Here is a 17,447-nt window from a genome sequence, read left to right as displayed (position 1 = left end):
GGCATCCAAGTTTCAAGCTCTGTCTAGCCTTAGGCTCTAGACATGTGACATATTCGGTCTATTGGATTCTATATACACTGTCTGTTGTACATTATGACCGGCTCTGGATGAAAGCCGGCCCCCGCAGTTTTTGCTCCCTCCAGAGGGTTTTACGTGCCCTGCGGTACGACATCTTGGAACTCGGTGGGTTAATTAGTCGGAACACATCAATGTGCTCTCGGCCTGCAAACAAGGATGGCTCTCCCCAGACGCGGCTGATATCCCCAAGTACCTTCTCAAGAGTATAAGGGTTTTCTCGTCGCAACATGCGGTTCATGGGGCGGCTAGACCGCCGGTTTCGTCCAAAGACAATAGCAAGCCGTTGCCGACACGCGCGGCTGATGCAGCTTACCTGAAGCTCAACACCGCTACGCTCCAGCTCACGCAGAAGAATGAGGCCCCGTACCCATGGAATCGGATCATTGGCCGCGTGGTAGCGATGGATGTTCGGAGAGACTCGCTTTCGAAACCCCCAATGCACGAGGGCTTCCTGGACGTGGCGGTTGAATATTGTCCGGAGCATGTCAGCATTCTGTTCCGAAACTGGAGAAGTATGACTATGTGGTGCCGCGCTTGATTTTGATATGATGTCCAGAGGTGTATCCTTCTGCGGCCCAGTGAAAGAATAATGGCGTGCTAGCCAAAAACAACACCTCCGAAGCTCAACCCAGGAATCTGTCTGGCCCAGTCGTTTGATCAACTCAATCCAGAGCCTGGCAGATACAGTTGACCCCAATGGAATGGTGCGGTGTAGAACACGGAAGACGAACGCCACTTCGGTTTGCGGTGGCCGGTCAGGCGCTCGTATCGGTCCGGACCCAGGCCGTCGTGGCGTGAGGACATGCTTGATCATTAGGTCGATGCTTGTCTTCGTGAGGGGCTCTCCGCGCAAAGCTAGTTCATCGACCACTTTCGATGCCAACTCCCACTCGCCCGCTCTCAGATGTTTTCGAAAATGGATGTTGAACATGTTTGGTCCTTCATCGGCTATTTCGCTAAGGATGGCTAGGGTCAGGTTGTAGCGACGCCAATCCTGACTAAGGTAGTGAGACAACAAAAGAGATTCTTGAACACGCGTATCCTCCAGCATGTCGGGATGTTGATCACTTCGAAGTAGATCTGCCAGAACAATACCACGATTTTCTGTGGCTAGCTTGCGGACAAGGCGAGAAAAGATCGAGTTCCCGATGGAAATACCTGCTTCCTGCAGAAGCCGAAGCCTTTCCAGTAGATCGCGACTGCCATGGGCTCTCACTGCCATTTCTCGTAAAGATTGTGGTCCAATAGAAGTAGCACCAAACATCTTGAAGCCAGAGAGAATGAGTTCAAATTTCAAAGCGTCCGTAGCGAATATGCGCGCGCCAAGGTCGTCCTTGATGGGCTTTTCGTCATGCAAGAACTCTCTTTCGCCGGGGTCCGCCGGCAGTCTATGCTCAGAGTTCTCAATTTCAGAGTCTTTGTTTTGAATGTCTTCAACGTCACTGGGGAATTGACGGTCGACATAAGCTCGGAGCTTCTGCCGGAATGATTGTAGGCCACGCTTTTCCGCACCGTGGATCAATGGCTCTATCTCTTTGTAGGAGCGAGGATGATCGCCCTTACCCACTAAGAATAGATGCATGAGTACCAGCTCATGAGCCGGAAGGTCGTTCTGAAGGAGGGCAGACATGGTGGGAACGTATATCTGGTGACCTTGTATCGACCGGCAGATATTGCGAAATGCCACTAGGCTTGGTAGGAAGCCTTGGCCTTGGTCTTTAGCCTTGTTTATACTCACAACGGTATTATTAGAGTGGCGAGCAGAGACGTCCGGTCTCAGAACATGTAAAATGTCATTCGGACTTGCTAGATGTGGATCCCGGAGTTTTCGATGCCATTCCTCAGCCCGGTCAATCAGGCCGCGTTCGATGAACCCGCCGACAATTCGTTCGTAGAGCTTGGGCCATCGGTTCCCAGTCTTACTCCAGAGTTCTCGCGCATATTCAGCCACCTCAACCATCACAATCTCTCGCTTGAAACCGAGGTCGACAAAGCTCTGCCAGAGAAAATCGGCCAAGTCCCCGTCCACTGGGAGTTGTACGTCATCCACGCGATCAGTCAAAGCCTCCCAAATGACCATTGTTCCTTGCTCTCCATAGTGCCGTTGACGGTAGCGTAATAGCTCTACCCAGAGACTGAAATCGTTTCGGTGACGTGGGTCATCCACCAGACGAGTCCCAATGTCGCGTGCATGTCCAATATCTGACTCGAATTCCAGCTTCTCTGTTTGTATTCGAATTCGCGATAAGTACTTCTGTTTGTCGGGAGAGCTTTCACCGTGTTCAACACTGTCTTCTGCTTGCGCCTTCGGTGTTTTGATCTTGTGGACCTGAAAGCTCAATTTTCGCCTTGTCGAGGGAGAGAGAGATTCGCTGCATGATGTTTGTTCTGGGTTGATAGTGGATTCGTAATGTTCTCGTCGGGTACTCCTCGATAGACATCGCAGACATCTTTGATCGCGTCTAAGCTCCAATTGTTCCACCCCGACGGGTGCTGAGATCAGGGAGTCGAGAACCGAAAGAGCTGACGGTCTCTTCAGTAATCGAAGAAGAGCCGGGCGCATGAGTCTTGAGACGAAAAGGAAGAGAGGAGAACGAAAGATCTGACCATCCTCCTCATTCGCTCCCTAAAGGCACGGAAAATCTCTTGCACATGTGAAAATTGGTGGTGAATGATTGAGCTCGAGTGCTGCGCACTTGGATTCCGCGGAAACTACTTTTCTGGGGGAGACCAGCCTGTTGAGCCATACCTAGTTGAGTTAGCTTTGGTACTGCATCATCACGTGAACTTATTAAGCCTTGCATCCTAAAGGCGGAAGAGTGAGGGTAGCCACGTGACCAGGATATGCTCGGGTCCACACTTCACGACATCGACTGATCATTGTTACTGCTAATCTTCTAGCTGCCATTCTCGTCTTCATTCTCTAGAAAATCTCGTTATTGTCGCATTCGCATAACCGCCAAAATGTTCCGCACCGCTCCTCGCATGGCTGGGTAAGCCTCTACTAATTTTTCTTGATCTTCATCCCCTTGCACGGCCTCTGCGCTCCCGATTCATAACTCGTTCGTCAGCTCGGCCTGCGCACCATTGACCGGGCTTTGACCACTGCTCATACCCCAATTGACTTCCAGATGACTGACATATGTTGAATTTCTCCATAGATTCGTGTTCCGTGAGAACCGTGTCCCCTATTACCAGCGTCTCTTCCAGAAGCACGACGGCAAGCGTCAGTGGTACAAGGTTAGTCGGTCTGGAATGATTACATGGTAGCATGGAAGGTCTAACCATCATTCTCCTTTCAACCCACAGACCGAGCGCAGCAACTACATTATGTACCCTTACCTCATCTCCGTCTATGGTCTCGGCATTGGTGAGCAATATCCATTCTAGCGCAATCGAGTTGTCTATACTAACGTCTCTTCAGCTACCACCTATGCCATGGGCCGCATGGTCTTCGTAAGTGCTGCCCACGTCTACGCTACACTTGAATGCTTCCTTCTCCTGCAGAGTCAGTTACTAACATTGACAACAGGGCCACAAGACCTGGTTCGGTAAGGAGTAAACGCCTAATACTTTGCCATGCCAAGTATGATCCCGCAGCGTCTCGCGATTGACATTCCCTGACTCCAATTGGCGGTATGTCTGGGTTTCTGTAACGGTTCATCTGAGAGGAAGACTGGGATTATCGACGTTGTACATAAATTAAGCTAGGGCGTCAATGTGTGAAATCTTTCCTCGACTTTCCTGTTTCGGCTTGAACATCCACACTATTATGGTACCGTGCAATTTTGGAGTTTCATTATGAGGACAGGACATGCGAAGCACCTAGGTTATTTTCCACCTAAAGATGAGAATGTGTATCATGTTATTAGTATGCGACTACTGCTTGCGGCAACTAGCAGGGTTTCATACCAGCACCTTATGCCACCTGAAATCGGTCAACACCCCGACTGTGAGTCTGAGCGCTGTGTCTTGATCGAAGGGCCTCTCTCATCATGCCATATGACGATTAGGATGGAGACTACGTCAAATGAACACCTCATGATTGGTTAGAATTAGCATAGCGACCTACCTCTCGTAACATCAACGCCAATGCACACTCCAGCCTTCAGCTGATTCCTCTACGCGTGCTATAAGTTCTCTAATATCTACATCCTCGTGTTCAGTCATGGTTAACTACATAACTGGTTTGTCATATAGCCTTGTTAAGCGAATTCAACCAAGTTACCTTATTGACTAGGCCGCTGATTAGTCATCCACGTGCAGTTTATCCCGTCCACATGCAAGCAAGCACTCACTGGTTATACCTCACTGTTGTTGATAGTGTTCCTGACTACGACCTTGTGGCATCCGAAGCTTTTTAGTTTGAGCTCTTGCCCTTGCCATTGCAGTCAACACAAGTACTCGACCGATGTAGAATGTGCCTTTTTTCTGATATTCACAACTTTCGGGAGGCTTCCGCAGGGAACTAATCTTCCTGCGTTAAGCTACTTCCCACTTCGGGGGAGCTGTTGTTCAACGCCCACTGGAAATACAGAACACATTTCAAAGTCGAGACTTGTGGAGAGAACCCGACATAAATATTCCGCTGAGATGGATTTGGAGTCCGCTACTCCTGAACGGCCCGCTAAGCGAGTGCGGCAAGCCTGTGAGCCGTGCAGGTAAGCCGGACTGACTGCCCGGCATCGCGCTATATGACACATTAATGATTGATTCTTTCCAGGCGGAAAAAGGCAAAATGTCCTGGGGAACAGCCACTTTGCTCTCTATGTGCGCGGTTAAATCAAACATGCACATATGCTGGAGAGCACCGAAGGCCATTGACCAATGGTCTTAGCTATTCAGGAGAATCGATTTCTGGCATCTCCACCTCGGAGACCAGGATCTCACAGATATTGGTAATCCCGAAAGGATGCCTTGGCTATTGGTTGTGTCTAATTTTGCTACGTGTAGGAAGATCGTCTGGGAAGCTGGGAAGCGAAGATGAGCGAGTTCCTCGACACACTGGAGTAAGACGTCACGTTCTCACTGTTATTGCACCAGTGACTAATGATTTGTCGCTAGGCGAAACGCACAGAGTCGCGCTCGACAGAATGTAGCAACTACCGGACTGGTTTCCCTGACCCCTTCATTGAATTATTCAGCACCGAGTGCACTCACTCCGCTACCCAGATGGGAGAAGGTATTGTCAATAGCAGACTTGTATCTGCAATACTGCGACTCGCAGCCTCTCCCATTATTTCACAGGGACAGCTTTCTGAGAAGTCTGCCAACTCGTGATCCAGAGATAATCTACGCCATCCTAGCCTTAAGTGTACGGTTTTCAGATGACGAAGCGTCAAGTCCTGATGAACTCCCGTCTCTCATCAATGGCTATACGGAAGTTGCTAGAGGCCTGGTCATGAAAAGGGTTTCGGAAGGACCAGTTGAACTTTCCACACTCCAAAGCTTGTGCCTACTAAGCCTTGTTGACTTTACCAGTAGGTGGTACATCTATGTCTGACATACTTTTGATTAACTGAAACAGACGGAAATACACATCGCTCAAGTATTCATTGTAGCTTGGCAATGAACCTGGCGCAGTCTGCCAATCTGGGCTCGGAATCGCATTCGTCACAGTTCTCCTTAACACGTGAACGTGAAGAACGTCGGCGTTGCTTCTGGAGCATCTATCTGCTAAAACGTCTTCATGGCGTTGACGTTGAAAACTTAGATTCTCCGGAGGGAAGCTTCCCCCCTTTCCCCGAGAGTCCAAGTAGGCCTCCACCACCGAACTCTTTGATTGATGCGGCCGATGAAACTCGGTCATCAGGAATGCATGACCAGGGTATCCTCGCGTACATGATAATGCTCAGTGGTGTATTTGCAAAAACTGCCAAGTATGTCCGGCGCCATGGGAAACCTGGGAAATTGCCTCCTTGGTCGTCCGAATCAGACTACTCGGAGATTTTGGCTGCTCAAATGGACCTCGAGACTCAGATGCCCTACATTCACAGGTTCAAACCAGCTAGTCTTAATGAAAGGACACTGGAAGAGCTTCAGGCAAGAAGAGACTACTGGGGTCCGTGGTTATTGAACCAATTCTTATACCATACAATACTATGCCTGGTCAATCATCCGCTGCTCCTTTCGCTCAGTCTGAGGAACTTTCGAAGTACCATTCCTGAGATATTTCTCCAGCATAGCTCGGATCTCATTTCATCTCATACAACATGGATCATACATTTCATTAACTTCTTTGAAGAGCGGTGCTTTACGATCTCCGACCCGTTCCTAGGATATAGCGCTGCTGTGGTAGCTACGATTGAACTGCAGCTTAGTTTTACCGAGAATGCTGCTATTCGTGATGAGAAGCGGGACCGTTTCTACAGGTGTGTCAGGTTTGTGCAGAAGCTGGGACAAAAATGGCCTCATATGGCACGATTGGTAAGCTGACGCGCCCATCCGCTATCTCTGTGCATGAGCTGACACAAAATTGTGTGTTTAGGCGGACAGGCTACAGAAGCTGGAGGATGCTGTGTCTGCATCTTATCAGCCGGCGTCAGGCTCACAGAGTAAATACCTCCTCATAGACCTGTCCCGGTTCTGGGAGATCCTCGAATACTCCTCCAATAGTGACACCGACTCAGCTCGTCGCATGTTCGGGGACTCTTTGTACTCTGAGCCTCCTACAATCGCGGCTGAAGTTTCCCAAACATCTCCCTTGCCTGAGCCATTTCGCCTCAACTCTCACCACACGTCAGCGTCATCACCAAGCTCACAATTTAACCTGCCTACTTCGCTCCTTGTAGGCGGACAAGATCCAATGGGGTCCATGGGCTCATCTCGATCACCTGACCCAATGAATGACGAATTCTCGATCTTGGCCGCGAATTTCTTCTCTCAAGCTCAAGACTTTTTGCCGAGGGGTGATGGCAGAGATGGTTTCGGTCACCTCTGAAACCTAGCTACATGCCAAAGACTGTCTATGTCATTTTGCATAGTAGGAGAAGTTTACGCTCGTTACTGCCTACTTAAAGAGAGAGTTCCCAAAACTTGGTTTCTCGAACCATCACGAATCATCGGCACTATACGACGCAGGAAACGCAAGGGGCTTTCGAAAAACTTGGAATCATGAATCTCGTATACATTAATCGTGGTAACTGTACATTCATCTCGCCTGGCTTTGTTCTTTCACACTACTAGCTTGGATCAAACCTCCAGTGCCTTTCTAAAAATCTGGACAAATGTCCATACCTCACTGAAAGTGTTGTACAGCGGGACGGGTGCCACACGCACTACGTCCGGCTCCCGTTTATCGCAGATAATACCGGCTTCCTGCAGCCTTTGAGATACGTTTTGCAGCAAGCCGGGCTTCAGCAACAGGCTCAGCTGCGCTCCTCTGGCCTCATGATTCTTCGGGGTGATAATGCGAAACGGTCTCGACTCTTCATCATAGTCCTTGAGCAAGAGATATTCAAGGTATGCAGTCAGCCGAACAGACTTCTGGCGAAGTTCTGCCATTGATGTGCCATCGAAGACGGACAGCGCGGCACACAGAGCTGCGAGATCAATGGCCGAGGGGTTTGAGATCTGGAAGCCCCCAGCGCCAGGGATGGGCTTGAATTCTGTGAACCGATCGTCAGTTCATAATACTCTGTAGATGCATGAACCCGGAAAGTGCGGTGGGACTTACTGTTGTCCATCTTGAATCTCACTGACCGGTCACCGCCGTACCAGCCAGTCAAACGGTGGCGAAATCTGGGAGCGTCTTCTCCTTCAGAGTAGTCAACTTGGCCATGCTTCTCGTGCACGAAAAGTCCGCCCATCGCGCCGGGACCCGCATTCCCATATTTGTATGTGCACCACGCCGCGAAATCCACATTCCACTCATGCAGCTTCAACTCCAGGTTGCCGTAAGCATGAGCTAGATCCCATCCGACGGTGAGATTCCGTGAGTGTGCGTAATGAGTGATCTTCTTGATGTCAAAGAACTGTCCGGTATAATACTGGATACCAGGGAGGAGAAGAAGAGCCGCTTCATCGGCGTTTTCATCGATGAGGGACAGAATTCTCTCGGTGGAGATCTCGTATTCACCTTCCTCCGGTCCGATCAATACCATGGACTGTTTCGGGTCCAGATCATGCCAGGCAATCTGAGATTCGATAGCATACTATGCTGATGTCAGTCTCAACTCAGAACATAAGTTTTTTCACCGAGGGCATTTGCGTACGTGATCACTGGGGAATGCCTTCCAGTCCAGGATAATTTTATGCTTGGTGGCAGTGGGTTTGTAGAAGCTGGCTAGGAGAAGGTGAAGATTCGTCGTCAAGGTTCCCATGGCTGCCACTTCGTCTGGTTGGGCCCCAACAATCTTGCTCATGGAAGCTGCAGCTTGCTCTGATAGCAACTGCCATTGCTTCAGAGGGGAATCCTCGAGGTCAGTGAAATGGCCACCAACCCCAATCGACGCCCAGGTGTCTAGCTGTGCTTCGACAAAGTTGACGGTCGCTTTCGGTTGAATCCCCAGAGAGTTACCGCAGAAGTAGATGCAAGGCTCGGAGGAGAGTCCTGCCCAAACTATCAGGAATCAAGGCCATTCATGAATGGGGATTTTGGTATTTACCGGGCTTAGCAAGCTTCTTAGAAGCGATGTTTGCTTTTGAGGGAATGATAAATTTGTCTCTGAAAGCAGCAAGATGATCTTGTGCGTCGAGTTGGGCTGCGTACTCAGGCGACGCAGCCTCCTCCGTGAAGACCGGCTTGGACATGGTGGTGGTTGAAGGTCGTGGGTAGTAAAGAAATATAGGAATAATGACTTGCGGATTTAGACTAGTAACTCAGAGGAGAGATTCCAATGACACCCCTTGGATTCCTGGATAAGTATCACATATTTATAATCTAATCAACTATAACAATGACTGCCGTGGGTTTGACCCGGCACGGATGCCGTTCCGCTTCCGCCTCCAGATCCGTGTTTCCTGCTGATAAAAACATTCAGCTATAATGGCTTTTCGGACATTTATTTGAAAATCGACTGACGTTATCGACACCATCTCTTTTGAATGTCCCTGCAGATCGTTGATATCTTCTTTATGGTGGTACGATACTGTGTCACAATCCTTTAGGAACCTCTACTATAACCCGCCCCGGCCCCGACACTGCCGCGATTCATTGTTGGAATAACTATATAATTCCTGTTGTTGGCACTGCTCGCATTGATTGAACCATCCATCCCAGAGCATTGCAGTCCTTCAGATCACTTTGCACTTTTCATCATGTTGAACACGCCGGGCATCTGCTTAGAGCAATACGCTCTTTCCTTCCAAAATGGCTTCCTTCCCGATAGTCCTCCTCTACAACAACTCCCTGATCCCTACTACTCCCCCTGGGAAAGCATCGCCGCCAACTTATCCACTCGTATCGAAGAGCTAGCGATAAGGCAGTCGGTGGATGAGTTGCCCGTTCTTACCACTAGCAAGCTAGCATCCGAGCCGGAATGGAGGAGAGCATACGTCGTGCTTGCTTATCTTACCCATGCCTACATTTGGGGTGGAGATGCACCTCGAGAAGTAAGAGACCCTTCCTTATGCCCAGTGGCTATTGATCATTTCCCCATGCTTGGTCCGTTGCTGATTGGGGCACCATCGTGTTCAGGTGTTACCACCCTGCATCTCGCGGCCCTTTATTGAAGTGTCGAAACATCTAGAACTCCCACCGTGTGCAACGTACGCAGCTCTGAACCTATGGAACTTCAAAGTCTCAGAAGACAACGCCGACCTGACTGACCCCGATAACCTATCGGTTGTCAACTCGTTCACTGGCACGAAAGACGAGGAATGGTTTTTTATGATTTCGGTGGCACTGGAGGCCAAGGGGGCACAGCTTATCCCACTGATGACCAATGCCATCCAGGCCGCCAGTGTCGATGACGCCGTGCTGGTAAAAGCACATCTTGACCAGCTGGCCGAAGGCCTTGTGGAGCTTGGGGAGTTGTTGGAGCGTATGTATGAGCACTGTCAGCCAACCGTGTTCTATCATCAACTACGTCCCTTCCTAGCAGGTAGCAAGAATATGGCAGTAGCTGGGCTGCCGAGGGGCGTGTATTACGACATGGGAGATGGTGAAGGTGAATGGCGTCAGCACAGTGGCGGCAGCAATGCGCAAAGCTCTCTGATCCAGACATTCGATATATTCCTTGGTGTGGTGCACCATGCCACGGGGGAAGCCAAGGGCTCTACCGGGAAGCCCCCTGTTGCTTCCAAGGCCGGATTCATAGAGGTATGTACCAACTTCCAGGTTATGGTGACCGCGCCATGGTACTAATGCTGGTGACTTAGCAAATGCGCAAATACATGCCAGGACCTCACAGCCGCTTCCTCGAGATGATGGTTCGCACAGCCAATATCCGCTCATATGCTCTGAGCCACAAGGCTGACTCGCCTGTACGGGATGCATACAACGGAGCCGTGATGTCACTGGGAAGATTTCGAGACAAGCATGTCAAGATGGTGACACGATACATTATCGGGCCTGCGCGCGCTACGCCCCCAATTGAGACGTCTTCGCAGATCAATCTGGCGACCAGGACGTCCACGCGCATGGAAAGCTGGAATGGACAAGGAGTTACTGATGGAGTCCATGGCACGGGAGGGACTGACCTGATTCCATTCTTGAAGCAAACACGAGATACTACCAAGGCTGCAGCTTGCTACTCAGATTGAGTGTGGCGACTGCCTAGTATACTGTGTGACTTGCTTGTTTGAGATATGGGAACAGCATCATCACCATCATCCATGTACATAATTGAATGCCACGATAAACAGCGACTTTTCATCCACTTAACTTCGAATCGTAATCATCCTAGTCTCTCACTCTAATAATATAATTATCGATTGTCGCAGTCATACTACTGGCATCATCCTTCAAGACACCTTGTCCGGGCCTTGCATTCGAGCGTTGTTTTGAGGAAATATAGTAAGGAGACTCATGAATTATTGTCAGATCATCACAGCATCGTCATCTATAGCTGCGCGATAAGCTGCAACCTCCCTACCAGAGGTACAGATCAGCCCCTCTCTTACGAGGTAAAATCATATATAGCACAGTACGACCCGAGTGAGAGATAGTGTTGCTCCAAAAAATGACGAAAAGAAACACGAATACGGACCTGAAAGAAATCTCCGACAGATAATGTAACGTCATTCGAAAGCATGCTTTCGGTCCAGAATATGTATGCTGACTGACGATCTTGACCAACATTCCAGTCCCGTCATCTGGTGAAAGCCCCCCCTGACCTGCTTCACGAGCCAGGGGCTGAACTGGGCGGACCGGAAGCGGAGGCGGAAGCGATTCCGGGTCACCACCACGGCGACATCCGTCGGTGAGACGGGCAGATACGGGAGGCACTACGGAGTACTATTCATCCCTTGATCCATGATAATGCAGCAAGAGTGGACCTTCTTGATAGCCCCGGGGCGAGGACAAGTACTGGTAACTTAGTTATCTTTTAGTCAGCAGTCTTGATCATTATCATGCGGACGTGATGTCATGGTAGCAATCTTTCAGCTGGACTGATGCTTGGCTGGCTTCTATAGATAAGCCAAGAAACGTTTCTTGGTGTACTATATTGTTATAAGTTTGAGGAAGCAGAGGTGCGCGTAGCTCAGAGTGAGTTCTCTGGAAGGAGGAACTTGAAAGTGAATTTGGGCCGGTGTGATTGTGGGTTAGGTCATGGAGCTCTAAGGCCGTCAGAAGGTTAAACTGAGTGTGTGGGGAAGGGGAAGCTTGGATTGCCCCAGTGAGCATATAGTTACTGTATGACAGCTGGTACCTATGCTCCCCACAACACCACAACCAAGCTACACTGGGTCAAGTCGAATGTGTAGGTCTGTTTGCAGCCCTACTCAACAAGTTTCTATTATTTTCCCCCCAATATGTTCTCCTTTGCGCATGACGGCCTGTTGCCTTCGGGCATGAGAATCTCTCCAATAACAAGGCTAACAAACATTTACTGTTTTGTACTGTACTCAATCTTAGGGAGGTCGTTTGACCGGACAGATCACCCGAAACCTTAAGCATATACAGTACATGCAGCACTGGAATTCGCCCTGGCCAAGAGCTGGTGAGGGGGACAACGTACTCGGCGATTGAAGTCCATACTCGGTCGGCGATCTGTTATCGCATCATCGAGGGCAATATGGCGATTCGGTTTCACCGCAATTCCCGGCCAGTGAGCTATCACAAAGCAGATTGGTGTTGCGTATACATCGGGGCTTCTGGGCGCGATGGTAATGCTGTGGGATTGCGAGTGAAATTGCAAGTCCTATGTAATGCGGTGGGATAATAATGATTGGCATGATATGTTATGTCGCCATTTGTGCAATGCTTGTTGTGTATACTACTAGGGATATCGACTCGGTAAATCTGGTCATCTGGTAGGGCATGGGAAATCTACCTAATCTCACAGAGGTGATTGGAGGCACAGAAAAGGAGTGAAGCTGGGGGTCGCTTTGGTCTTACGAGACATCGGCACGACCTTTTGTTGTAGATATGTCGCGCAAAAGGCACAAGTCCTGGCCTTTACTAGCTGTATAGTACTGTACATGATCCAACAATTATCTACTGGCTCTTCGCTCGCGCATTGGGTATCTACTCGTCGTCATGCTGTTGACAACGAGGTTGCTGAGACTCGCCCTTGCGAAATCAGCTAAGGCGAAGAGCACGATTTGGGGATATAGGATTATCCTCTGGCACTGATGACTATCTCATACTGTCTCATCCAGGGGCTCTGACATGTCAAATGCTACTGCTCGAATGTCAACCTCGTCATATTGTCCTTCTTTCTCGACATGGACATGACTGACCCGCCTTGGGAGAACTACTGCATAGGTAGCTATCAGCCTGTAAAAGCCTGAGTCGGAATGCTCTGTCATGGCTACGGCCTCTTTCCAGATGCCGGTCATAGAACTGGTGGAAGATGAGGCCCTTCTCAGAGCAACAACACTACTGGGTGCCATGGCGGTTGGAGTCTCATTTGCTGTTGCTTTTAGCTGAAGTATGTCCTCTTCCCCACTTGTGACAGAGTGACATGGCCTTCAGGAAGAATTGAGATTAGCGACCAAGCAAGAGACCAGTGTTCAGCAACCCCACGAGAGACTGCGTAACTCATATCCAGGAATTGAGATGTCGATAAGTATGCGCTGGTTATCGTCGGTTATCGTCGTGCCAGGGCGGAAAGAGCACATTATTGGCTGACGCGTCGGCGGTTCCACTGGACAAATTGTCAATCGCCGACCAGCTGGCTCAATCGCCGACTGGTTCTGTGTAGACTCAAATATTAGTTATATCAAGCAGCTTTATAAGAACTCGCAGTGCATTGCAACAACAAGTGTCATTCTTGACTATCCATATTACATTTAAACCTGCCAGGAGCTTCATTTTACCGGATCGACTCTCTCTCAATTGGACTCGTTGACTGCCATCGACCAATGAACCATGTCTTCAACCCTGCTTGCCTCGAACTTCACTTCGTCTCCCGTCACAAAAGACAGCATCACGTCGCTGCAGCATGGGGAGTATACCTTTGACCAGCTGGTTCAAGACCTGAAAATGTACCTTGGCAGCTCGCGGGGCATTGGCACCGAACAAGTTGACCACCGTGTCCTCATGGCTTTCATGTCCAAATATGCCTCCAACCGAGCAGACTGGTCTCGTTTTGCACGGAACGACCCAAGCAAGAACTATACACGCAACCTAGTAGCCAATATCAACGGACAGGCAAATCTGGTGAGTTATGCCTCAGTCGCGAGGCGTTGAATGTAATTTGGCTGACCATGGTGGCAGCTGGTTCTAGTCTGGAACCCAGAGAAAGGATCGCCGATCCACGACCATGCAAATGCGCATTGCATCATGAAGATTCTCGCTGGCGAGCTGAATGAGGCAATTTATTATACTCCCGATCCCGAACAGAGCCACGAGGCCCCGTTGAGGGTGAAGAAAGATACAACGTATGGGACCGACGAAGTAGCCTACATCTGTGACCAGATTGGACTGCACCGGGTCATGAATCCTCGCAGTGACCAACTTGCTGTCTCTCTCCACTGTATGCACCCCTCACCACTTGAATGTAACAGGCTCTGACTAACTGGCAACAGTGTATACGCCTCCAAATGCAGCGGACTTCGGGTACAATATCTATGACCGAGAGTCGGGGCGGAGAAGTCATGTCTACCAGGCGTAGGATTTTGTCATGAATGGGCTATGGTGCGGTGCACGTAATGAATAATGAACTAGATTAATAAATAGATTTTATGTTTTGCAGCTCTAGTACGCGTAGGCGAATTAAGATCCTGAGAGAGTCTAAGAGTAGACTTCGAGAGCGAACCTTGTGCATGCATAAGGACTGCTGAGTCATACCCAAGCAATGTGTCGTTTTCCTTCAATCGCCGCTCAGCATCGGCCTTTGCATTACTGTCTTAAAATGCGCCTCGCTTCCTTCAATTCACCGAAAATGCACTGGGCCTCTGACTATACTGTAGGCGCCTGTGTTTACTTTAAATGCAGTGGCCTCCGAGCACAAGATTCTGTGTAAGGTCACTGCTCACCTTGCGGATCTCAACATGGTCCGCCCAGCACCACTTGCCTGCACGGAATGTCGCAAGCAACACCTCAAATGCGACGCAAAGACACCGTCATGCTCCCGCTGTCTTGAGAATCGATTCAACTGTCTGTATTTACCCTCACGGCGGGGAGGAAGGCGGAAGACTCGGGATGCGACTCAACAACAGCCCCTAGCTACAACTCCCAGCTATCCTCGTCTTCTACAGCAGCAGCCAATGACTTCGCATCTAGCTACACCAAGCACGATCATCCCCCACCATGCTTCTAGTGTCAATATGACAGAGGTATCGCCTTCCTCCTCGGGGCAGCAAGAACTTCCGATCCAACTAGCAGAGGGTATTCAAGACCCAACTGAGTCCGACGCCCGGCTGGTTCGCCTGTATTACGAGAACTTTCACTCTGCGCACCCAATCTTGGTCCCCGCTCCTCTTTATGAGGAGCGCAAATATCCGAAGTATTTGCACGAAGTGGTTGTCCTGATAGGAAGCCATTTCTTGCCGCAATCGAGTGCGTCGCTATCTGAATCAACACTGGCTGAATTGAGCGCTAGCGGCGAGAGGACTCCGTGCAAGGTTCAGGCCCTTCTCCTTTACTCAATACTGCTATGCGCCCGCGAAGAATGCCCGCAAGCCCAGACCATGTTCTCTACTGCGGTTGACATCGCTTTGGAGCTGGGCATGTACCGACGAGACTTTGCGACAACATCATGCGACGAAAGAGACGTTGAAGCAGAAAGTCTGCGCAGGACGTGGTGGGAGCTCTTCACCGTGGACGTCTATATGGCTGCTTTGCAGAAAAAGGTCGTCCTGCGATGCAGCAGTGTTCCATATGACGTTGCCCTGCCTTGTGAAGAATCGGCCTATGCCAACCATTCGAACATCCCACCCCCGCCAACCCTTGCTGGATTCAACAAACGGATTTTCACTGCTGACGATGATGACGATGGCGAGGCTGACCAGTCTCGCTATTCATCTTTCAGTTATCGTATCGAAGCAGTGTGCATTCTGGCTCGTGTCATCGTGCTTAACAGTTTACCCGAGACACACAGGGACCATCTGCAAGCTGTGGAAAATGCGCTTGTCAGCTGGACAAACCACCTCCCATCAACCAAAGTGGACATTGTGGATATGTACGGCAGCATTGATGAAATGCTTTTTCAAGCACATACAACAATTCATTATGCCGCCATGCTTCTGCATCTCCCGAGAAGCAATCTGCGACCTGCTCTGCCAGACACAGGGGTTCCCATCAGTCCAGTAATTCCATCTCGTCTCTCGCCATCGTTTACCCGGCATGTCCACGACATCAAAGCCACAGAAGCCTCTAAGCAACTGTCGAATCTGCTGTCTGTGCGACCAAGTGTTCAGAGGTATAGTCCGTTTGTCGTGTTTGGACTTGTGCTATGCGGCATGGTGCAGCTTGCTACCAGTCGAATCCATCCGCCGGAGTGTTCGGACCATCACTGCAACCGCATAATCCTCGTTCTTGGCTGTTTGAAGACGTTGAAAAACAAGTGGTCAGTAGCGAACAGGGCTCACCATTATCTCAGAAACGCCGCGTCGGAAACCTTTACGGCGTGGATCGAGTCTCGCTATCCGCAAGCCAGTGGCAGTGCACCGCCAGCCTCCCGCAATGATGCTTCGAGCAATTCTTCGACTATCGACAGTAGTGCATGGATCGTGGCCCCTGGGATTCCGGGTGCCTTGCGCTCCGCAGACGCGGATGTTCAAGGCCTCTTCTCACCTGGGCTTCTTTCGGCTTATATTGATCCCACTTGCAGCGAACCACTGCTCTTGCACACGATGCCCGACCTCGATTTCACATAAGCTGCAGCTTGAATCCCCATCAAGCAACACTTGAGTCTTTGTGAGCAGATTAAGGACCAAGTGAACCCCACTGACTTCGCCGTATTCGCTGCCAAGGTGGTCAAATATCGTGGCTGTCCCTCCATACAAATGATATTATCAGCTCTACTGTCGTCCACTCCATCGTCTTGAATGATCCCACTGTCGATACTCTTGATAGAGAATACTCTTCCATTCATCAACTTATGATGGACAAGACAGCATTGAATGTAGGTGAGAACATGGGATGGCGGGCAAGGTCCTTTCAATCTAGGAATCTGATGTGTTCTTCGGCCCACGGAAAAGACAATCAGAACTGGCGGTGTAAAGCATCAATCGCGTTCCTTTGTTTTGCGAGAGCAGTCATCGTGGCAAGAGGAGAGTGGCCTGCCTTGGGAAGGAATTGCGTTAACGGCCCCTCAGACAATGGAGAAGGCTCGATGCTGCCTCGATCAAATCAGCTAATAGCTCGTGAATCTCAAACGTGGTTTCTACAATGACTAGGGCCGCAGTGAATTCTCGTCAATGAGAATTCACAGCTTGACCTGGATGGGAAGAGGGTGAGCGCGTGGAACACCGCGAGCTATTTTTATGTTGGTGCAGGTAAATTTCTGGTGAACAGGCTATAAGGAAACAGACAGTTTGATGAGTATTCCACTATCGTTCTTCTTGCGGAAATAAGATGATATCTTTGATTGTCTCACAAAAAAGCTAAGGGCTGGCATCTCAAGCGCCTCTATACGCTGCTTAGCACTAGGGTGATACCAGGAAGCAAGGTTGATTACCCCCGGGCATTCAATGCCAGACTTGGACTGCGTTGTCCGGTTTCTGGCAGATGAGTCCACGGTGACAATGCGGACGTGAGCGGAAGAGTTACTCGGTACCTATCGTTGGGCTGCGAGGATGCACGCAGGCCTAACAGG

General features: G+C 49.9%; 7 protein-coding genes across 7 annotated transcripts; 5 read left to right on the top strand and 2 right to left on the bottom strand.

Annotated features, from left to right (window-relative positions):
• Positions 1-44: 44 nt before the first annotated feature.
• BO86DRAFT_385905 (uncharacterized protein) lies at positions 45-2,751 on the bottom strand. The gene has a single exon (XM_025671216.1). The coding sequence runs from the start codon at positions 2,639-2,641 to the stop codon at positions 92-94; it is 2,550 nt and encodes an 849-aa protein (XP_025531512.1). The 5' UTR covers positions 2,642-2,751; the 3' UTR covers positions 45-91.
• A 243-nt stretch (positions 2,752-2,994) lies between these two features.
• BO86DRAFT_385904 (cytochrome c oxidase subunit 7) lies at positions 2,995-3,818 on the top strand. Its single transcript, XM_025671215.1, has 5 exons — positions 2,995-3,071; positions 3,240-3,318; positions 3,388-3,448; positions 3,503-3,534; positions 3,611-3,818. Exons 1-5 carry the CDS (start codon positions 3,043-3,045, stop codon positions 3,638-3,640), a joined length of 231 nt encoding a protein of 76 aa, XP_025531511.1. The 5' UTR covers positions 2,995-3,042; the 3' UTR covers positions 3,641-3,818.
• An 853-nt stretch (positions 3,819-4,671) lies between these two features.
• Positions 4,672-7,018, top strand: BO86DRAFT_304263 (putative C6 transcription factor; the record flags this gene model as incomplete). Its single annotated transcript, XM_025667605.1, has 6 exons — positions 4,672-4,739; positions 4,802-4,976; positions 5,032-5,087; positions 5,143-5,558; positions 5,606-6,504; positions 6,566-7,018. 6 exons carry the CDS (start codon positions 4,672-4,674, stop codon positions 7,016-7,018), a joined length of 2,067 nt encoding a protein of 688 aa, XP_025531510.1.
• A 227-nt stretch (positions 7,019-7,245) lies between these two features.
• Positions 7,246-8,907, bottom strand: BO86DRAFT_330855 (kynureninase). The gene is made up of 4 exons (XM_025668729.1): positions 8,685-8,907; positions 8,292-8,629; positions 7,754-8,231; positions 7,246-7,685 (listed from the first exon to the last, which is right to left on the bottom strand). The coding sequence occupies exons 1-4, from the start codon at positions 8,827-8,829 to the stop codon at positions 7,270-7,272; spliced, it is 1,377 nt and encodes a 458-aa protein (XP_025531509.1). The 5' UTR covers positions 8,830-8,907; the 3' UTR covers positions 7,246-7,269.
• A 350-nt stretch (positions 8,908-9,257) lies between these two features.
• Positions 9,258-10,782, top strand: BO86DRAFT_354285 (indoleamine 2,3-dioxygenase; the record flags this gene model as incomplete). Its single annotated transcript, XM_025669576.1, has 3 exons — positions 9,258-9,630; positions 9,716-10,339; positions 10,399-10,782. The coding sequence occupies exons 1-3, from the start codon at positions 9,337-9,339 to the stop codon at positions 10,780-10,782; spliced, it is 1,302 nt and encodes a 433-aa protein (XP_025531508.1). The 5' UTR covers positions 9,258-9,336.
• Positions 10,783-13,439: 2,657 nt separating this feature from the next.
• On the top strand, positions 13,440-14,353 carry BO86DRAFT_354282 (cysteine dioxygenase). Its single transcript, XM_025669575.1, has 3 exons — positions 13,440-13,846; positions 13,904-14,162; positions 14,215-14,353. The coding sequence occupies exons 1-3, from the start codon at positions 13,556-13,558 to the stop codon at positions 14,298-14,300; spliced, it is 636 nt and encodes a 211-aa protein (XP_025531507.1). The 5' UTR covers positions 13,440-13,555; the 3' UTR covers positions 14,301-14,353.
• Positions 14,354-14,545: 192 nt separating this feature from the next.
• BO86DRAFT_161730 (Zn(II)2Cys6 transcription factor) lies at positions 14,546-16,618 on the top strand. Its single transcript, XM_025666420.1, has one exon. It carries the CDS (start codon positions 14,680-14,682, stop codon positions 16,504-16,506), a length of 1,827 nt encoding a protein of 608 aa, XP_025531506.1. The 5' UTR covers positions 14,546-14,679; the 3' UTR covers positions 16,507-16,618.
• The last annotated feature ends 829 nt before the right edge of the window (positions 16,619-17,447 follow it).

This window comes from Aspergillus japonicus, assembly GCF_003184785.1.
Source record: "Aspergillus japonicus CBS 114.51 unplaced genomic scaffold BO86scaffold_5, whole genome shotgun sequence".
Classification (NCBI taxonomy): Eukaryota; Fungi; Ascomycota; class Eurotiomycetes; order Eurotiales; family Aspergillaceae; genus Aspergillus; species Aspergillus japonicus.
Note: the sequence above shows the minus strand (reverse complement) of the source record. Positions and strands in the feature narration are given on the sequence as shown.